This window comes from Puntigrus tetrazona, unplaced genomic scaffold (assembly GCF_018831695.1).
Source record: "Puntigrus tetrazona isolate hp1 unplaced genomic scaffold, ASM1883169v1 S000000105, whole genome shotgun sequence".
Taxonomy (NCBI): Eukaryota; Metazoa; Chordata; class Actinopteri; order Cypriniformes; family Cyprinidae; genus Puntigrus; species Puntigrus tetrazona.
In genome coordinates, this window is record NW_025047782.1 from 55,001 (window position 1) to 61,886 (window position 6,886).

Here is a 6,886-nt window from a genome sequence, read left to right on the forward strand (position 1 = left end):
ATGTATGTATATTTGTGTGTGTGTGTGTGTGCATGCATATATAAAGACACCGAAACCATATATTAAAATGTAACTGGTTCCCATTTTTAACTATATATGCCATACATTTACCATATATTTCAGTATCCTTTTGAAATAACGATATGAATCTCGTGCAAAAACAGCTGTAAATGTGGATTAACTGAGACTCTTCTTAAAATGCAGGATTATAATACACGTAACGTTACATAACGGGAGCAAATAAAAGGAAATGGCTTTTCGTCTCCTGTGCAGCAGGTGGCGGCAGAGCAGCGCTCCGTCAGAGTTCTCGCGAGAGAAGAAGAGACTTGTTTCTTAAAACGCAGGAGATCTTGTCTTCAGCTGCGGAGTAAAGTGAGCTGCTTTTATATGTTTTTAACAGTTCGAGTTGTGATAATATTCATAACTGCTTTGGTATTGATAACAGAACCGCTGCGGTGTTAACTACTTTTGCTTTTATGAACACGCATAGCTAAAGTTAAACGATTGACTATTTATTTTTATCACTTGGTACACATGCTAAATAATACCACTGTGATTGTATTATTTGAGAAAAAAAATATATCGTATTTCTTATTTTATATTCGTGCGTTGTCATGTTTTTCTTTGTCTCACAAAACCGAATCGTTCGGAAGCTAGCGTTGCATTTTAAAAATAAAAGGTAGGCTAATTGCAAATTTTTAACCCCTAAACATTTTTAATTTTTTCCCTTCTTTTTCGCTTTTCTGTGCCTAAATTCTTAGATTAAAAGTCTCAATAAGGCTCGTTTTGTTGTTAATACAGTTTCAGAAAATAAACCGAGATTTCAGCATAAAGTCAGGATCAAGAAATGTAAACAATCGCGAGAATTATAACGAGTTGAAGTTAAAGTGAACCGAAACTGAGATTTTTTTTTTTCATTATATATATATATATATTTATTTATTTATTATTATTATTATTATTATTATTATTATTTTATTTATTATTATTATTTTATATATATTTTTATTTTTTGTATAACATCTTTTTATTGACTTTTTCAGAGTTTAACCCGGGCAGGAAATACAATTAAACAAAAACACAACAAACAAACTAACAAGAACAATAAAAATAAATAAAAAAATTAAAAAAATAAATAAATATTAATAAACACATATATACAGTCCAAAACTTCACATATCTAATGCTTCTTCAATATTTCCATTTTTAATAAAAAACAAAAATACCTCCCAGATAGCAGAAAATTCAAATTTCTTCCTTATTATATAGGTAAGTTTCTCCAGAGCTAGACAAGAAATTAAATTTTTCAGCCATAGACATATATATTTATTTTATTTATTATCATTTTATATATATATATATATATATATATATATATATATATATATATATATATATATATAATACACAATGGAATTTACTAAAGAGGTTAATAAGCGATCCAAAACTTCAAGAACAAAAAAAATTAAATGCATGTATTTAAAAACATTTAAACAATGTTTAAAAAAATACATGTAATTGAAACGTTTAAAAAAATGTTGCTTTACACATTCGTCCATTTTGATTTGAATTTATTTTAGAGGTCATGGAGATGAATGAAGCGAAGGCGAAACTCCGGAAGAATCCCAGCCCCTCGCAGAAAAGATCCCGAAGAGCCAAAGCGCCCCCCACGTGCCCTCACTGCGGAAAGAGCTTCGTGCGAAACGAGCACCTCAAAATGCACCTCCTGATTCACACCGGAGAGAAGCCCTTCTCGTGCCTCCAGTGCGGCCGGAGCTTCCGGTGCCAAGGAGACCTGACCAAACACACCCGGATCCACACCGGAGAGCGTCCCTTTGCGTGTCTCCAGTGCGGAAAGGGCTTCCCGAGCTCCTACGCGCTCAAAACCCATCGGCTCCTTCACTCGGGCGTCCGCTCCTTCAGCTGCGATCGGTGCGAGAAATCCTTCGTCCTGCCCACGTACCTGCAGAGACACTCGAAAATCCACGAAGACCGGAAGCCTTGCGTGTGCCCGCTCTGCGGCAAGGCGTTTTTCTACCTCAAGGAGCACCAGAAGATGCACGCCGCCGTGAGGGAGCACCTGTGCTTCGAGTGCGAGAAGAGCTTCACCTCGGCCAAATCGCTCAAGCAGCATCAGATGATTCACACGGGAGAGAAGCCGTACAAGTGCACGCGCTGCGACAAGAGATTCACGCAGTCGGGGTCCCTGAAAGACCACGAGCGGGTTCACACCGGAGAAAAGCCGTACCGGTGCTCCTCGTGCGGGAGGGACTTCAGCCGATCGAGCAACCGACGGACTCACATGAGAAAGTGTCGCCAGGCGTTAGACATTCAGATCGAGACGGCATGTTAGCTGGAAAAAGACTTTTATCAATATGTTAAAATAACAAACGTAGGAACAAATTGTTTTAATATTATATTTTTATTTTATTTTTAGTATTTTTTTTTTCTTATAACTGATGATTTGGCCCCCCCACAACATTTTTTTTTTACATTTCTTTGCACTATAAAAGCAAAAAATAATACGCGCCATTAAAGATCCATTTACGAAAAGACTCGTCCGTTTCTGCTTCATACTGAATCATGCATATCCTCCCTCGTGGTTCATTTAATTACCGTGATGTGAAGAGTCTGTTTATCGGTCGTCACAGTTTTCACAGTGCTTTATATGAAATTAATTAATTTTGTATTTTCTAACGTGGTTATAATAAAAAGGCAAGCAAAGCCAAAATCTTTGAGCCATGCAAATATCCTTCACGTCTTTGGTTTTAATTCGGTTTAATCTCTTTTCTTTGCTTTTTTCCTTTCCTGCTTACCATAGATCCGTATCGCCTGTTATACTTTTTTTGTTTTTGTTTAAAGCATAATAATAATAAATCGTAAACACTCTTGCACCAGTACTAAGCCTGCGCAGACATGTGTTCATTTAAGTCGACAATAGTGGCATAGAAAATCCTCACTTTTTGCTTTTATTTCATTAGTTTGGTCTGCGCAACTAAATGGCATCTAGCTCCCCTTTTCTGGATGAAACTGTGTCCTACGTTTACTTTTATCACGTATCAGGAGAAATATAAGTCTGACCGCTTGTGTATGTATTTAAGCATCGAGCTCGAATTCGATTCCCGAAAGAATGAATCTTAAGAGTCGGTTCGTTTTAATGAATCAATTTAACGCGGTGACTCGAATCCTAAGAAATAACTTCCCTTGTGTATGGCTAAGTAGATAACCAACGTTTTCGACTAGTTGCTCACAGCATAACGTGTAAAGACGACGTTGTTTATGCGAAATATAAGTAGGAATGCTTTTAATAATTATTAATTGTATTTTATGCATCCGCAGCTTATTCATCAGTAATCATAGGGGTTTCGACATTGAAAAGAATTAGCCATTGGGGAAAAAACTTTAAATAACTTCCATGCATTGTTTTAAATGATCTACTATCGTTTTAAACATTCATATTCGTATACATTGTATATGTTAAATATTCCTGCATTTTAAATATCTCTTCAAAATATCTTTATATTAAGGGCGTTATAATATATCAGTATATCTTCAGCTGGAGTTTTTATGTCTTAACAGTTCAATATTCGGTTAGTTTCATTTATAATGCAAAGTTTGGAGACCCACATACACTGTTTTCTGGTCACATGATCCAAATTACCAATGCCACTTATACAGACTACAACATAGAAATCTTGAAATTAGTTTAGTATCTTTTAAACATGCCCTTAAAGTTTTAATTATTGGGATGCATTTATCTGCTGTACGTGCGCTTGAGCTCAACCGTTGCCCAATTCATGAAAAATACCAGAAAAAGTAGTGCTTACGGAATCTAATTTGCTCCAACCGTCTCTAATTTTTCTCACATCGGGCGTCTAATTGATGTCTGACCAACCAGTGGTGATTATTTTAAACAACGGTGTGAAAACAGTGAGATTTTGTGCTTTTCCTCTGCCCACTTAAAACAGCGTCCAGTCTGTTGAGACTGTTTTCACTCGACGGCTCTTTCCGGGAAGGATCGACTCAAGCGAAATAAAACACAAGACAAGTTCTTTGGATTTTTAGCTTGCAAGGACTGCGCTGTCGGTTGCAAGCGGGAGAACAAGCAGGTTTCTCTCTTTTGCTTGAAGCTCAGATCACAAGTTGCTTTGTTTATAGAGAGAAAGGACAGGGCGAGATGAGTAAAAGCAAATGAAAACAAGGACTTCAAATACGTTAAATCGTATATATGTGGGAAACTAAAACTGAAGCATAATGTCAAGACACAACTCCAGCATCTCCTGTTTGACATTTAGCACCTACTAAAAATGACATAACAAAGCATACACACCTTGAACTACATATCTACCAGTACTTGATTAAATGATCGATGCTTACTTCAAACAGCAAGGTTGGCGAAAACCTCAGTATCAGAGGAAAAATTCCCAACCGACTTCAAGATGTTACATGGGCGATCACCTGTAAGGTTTGCATCTTAATGTATACAATAGAAAATGTAAAAATAGAAAATGAAATAAAAACATCAGCCTCGTCACAGCTGTGGTTTTAACTCAGACTTCACACATGACACTAAAACTCTCCGCTGGGAACTTTGCGTAGGCATGCCACACGTTGGCCGTGAATGGATGGGTACGAGTGTTCAGCTTCCTTATCCATGACCGTTCGTCCGGGTGGACTCCGTCCTCCGTCGATGCCGGCTGAGCAGATTCTCAGTCCCTCTCCGTCTCCCTGGGGTCGATCGGTCTCCCGCGTGACCACCAGTTGACCGTCACTGGTTTAGAGGTTCAGGTTTAGAGCGACTCTCCAGCCCTCACGTGCTCCCATTGGGGCGCTATAGCTGGGAGTAAGGGATTAGTTGATTTCTTCAGCAGCCAAGGGTTTTGATACGGCCGACTTCCACCCCTACTCAGCGTCCTCCCAAGGTGTCAGCAGTTTGCAGTGGCGGTTCTCAGGATCTTAACTGCAGTGGGTGTGGTCAGGGTAAAGATGAATGGTCCTTCCCACCTTGGCGACCAGTTCTTTCTCTTGATAACTTTGATCAGGACGCTGTCGCCTCGGTTTCACTCTTGAGGTCTGTGGGGACAGAGGTATATCTGGCAGATCATTTGCTCTCACGACTTTCTTTAAATTTCAACATTTTGTTCATCCATTCTGCTTGTGGTTTCGCACACACGTCATCACACAGCGGCAAACTGAACGGGTCTACCGTACAATATCTCAAAAGGTGTTAGCCCTTTATCAGTGGGCGTTATTCTCATATATATTTTTACCAAAATCAAACATTCAACCCAGTTTCTGCCTGTCCGTTCCATTGTTTTTCCTTAACCTGAGTTTAACTGTGCCATTAGTTCTCTCAACTAATCCTGCACTGCAACAAATGGTTTTTAAGCTTTATGCCTAAATTAATGGACATCTAAGTGGCTACATCATTCACAAAATATGGTCCATTATCACTGTACAGTCTCTGAGGAAACATCGGTGTATTACAGTGAGCCTCAACTATTATAACTATTATATCATTTCTTCAGTAACTGGTTTTATGCCTTCCTGTGCATCTGGCTTAAGGATATTGCTTTATGCGGGGCCTGCAGTTTGTTTTTGGTTTGATAACCACTGGTGATGCTGTTGTCATTGACCTACGTCTGTTTTCCTTTGACCAAAATGTTTTGAAGTGGGGACATAAGATTTCACATATATTTTTTTAGAACTAGGCTGCAATCCTGGGATTATGTCATGTAATACTGTTCTGTCCGCTCCAGAATCACAGAGAAATTTCCTGACAAAGCTAGAAAGGCCTCGATACTGCTCTGCAGGTCTAGGTCAGCTTTGGGGTCATTATCAGTCTCGCCTAGATCTGGGTCAGCTTTGGGGTCATTATTAGTCTCGCCTAGATCTGGGTCAGCTTTGGGGTCATTGTTGGTCTCGCCTAGATCTGGGTCAGCTTTGGGGTCATTATCGGTCGCCAGATCTGGGTCAGCTTTGGGGTCATTATCAGTCTCGTCTAGATCTGGGTCAGCTTTGGGGTCATTGTTGGTCTAGCCTAGATCTGGGTCAGCTTTGGGGTCATTATCGGTCTCGCCTAGATCAGGGGCAGCTTTGGGGTCATTATCGGTCTCGCCTAGATCTGGGTCAGCTTTGGGGTCATTATCGTCTCGCCTAGATCTGGGTCAGCTTTGGGGTCATTATCGGTCCCCGCCTAGATCTGGGTCAGCTTTGGGGTCATTATCGGTCTCGCCTAGGTCTGGGTCAGCTTAGGGGGTCATTGTTGGTCTCGCCTAGATCTGGGTCAGCTTTGGGGTCATTACATCGGTCTCGCCTAGATCTGGGCCAGCTTTGGGGTCATTATCGGTCTCGCCTAGATCTGGGTCAGCTTTGGGGTCATTATCGGTCTCGCCTAGATCTGGGTCAGCTTTGGGGTCATTATTAGTCTCGTCTAGATCTGGGTCAGCTTTGGGGTCATTGTTGGTCTCGCTTAGATCTGGGTCAGCTTTGGGGTCATTATCGGTCTCGCCTAGATCTGGGTCAGCTTTGGGGTCATTATCAGTCTCGTCTAGATCTGGGTCAGCTTTGGGGTCATTGTTGGTCTCGCCTAGATCTGGGTCAGCTTTGGGGTCATTATCGGTCTCGCCTAGATCAGGGGCAGCTTTGGGGTCATTATCGGTCTCGCCTAGATCTGGGTCAGCTTTGGGGTCATTATTAGTCTCGTCTAGATCTGGGTCAGCTTTGGGGTCATTGTTGGTCTCGCCCAGATCTGGGTCAGCTTTGGGGTCATTATCGGTCTCGCCTAGATCTGGGTCAGCTTTGGGGTCATTATCAGTCTGCCTAGATCTGGGTCAGCTTTGGGGTCATTGTTGGTCTCGCCTAGATCTGGGTCAGCTTTGGGTCA

General features: G+C 40.7%; 1 protein-coding gene across 1 annotated transcript; it reads left to right on the forward strand.

The window, feature by feature from the left end:
- Positions 1 to 244: 244 nt before the first annotated feature.
- Positions 245 to 2,904, forward strand: LOC122332515 (gastrula zinc finger protein XlCGF67.1-like). The gene is made up of 2 exons (XM_043229830.1): positions 245 to 372; positions 1,581 to 2,904. Exon 2 carries the CDS (start codon positions 1,586 to 1,588, stop codon positions 2,351 to 2,353), a length of 768 nt encoding a protein of 255 aa, XP_043085765.1. The 5' UTR covers positions 245 to 372; positions 1,581 to 1,585; the 3' UTR covers positions 2,354 to 2,904.
- Positions 2,905 to 6,886: the final 3,982 nt, after the last annotated feature.

Bases quoted from the DNA above. Each gene is read 5' to 3' on its own strand.
- LOC122332515 (XM_043229830.1), top strand. From the start codon at position 1,586: ATGGAGATGAATGAAGCGAAGGCGAAACTCCGGAAGAATCCCAGCCCC.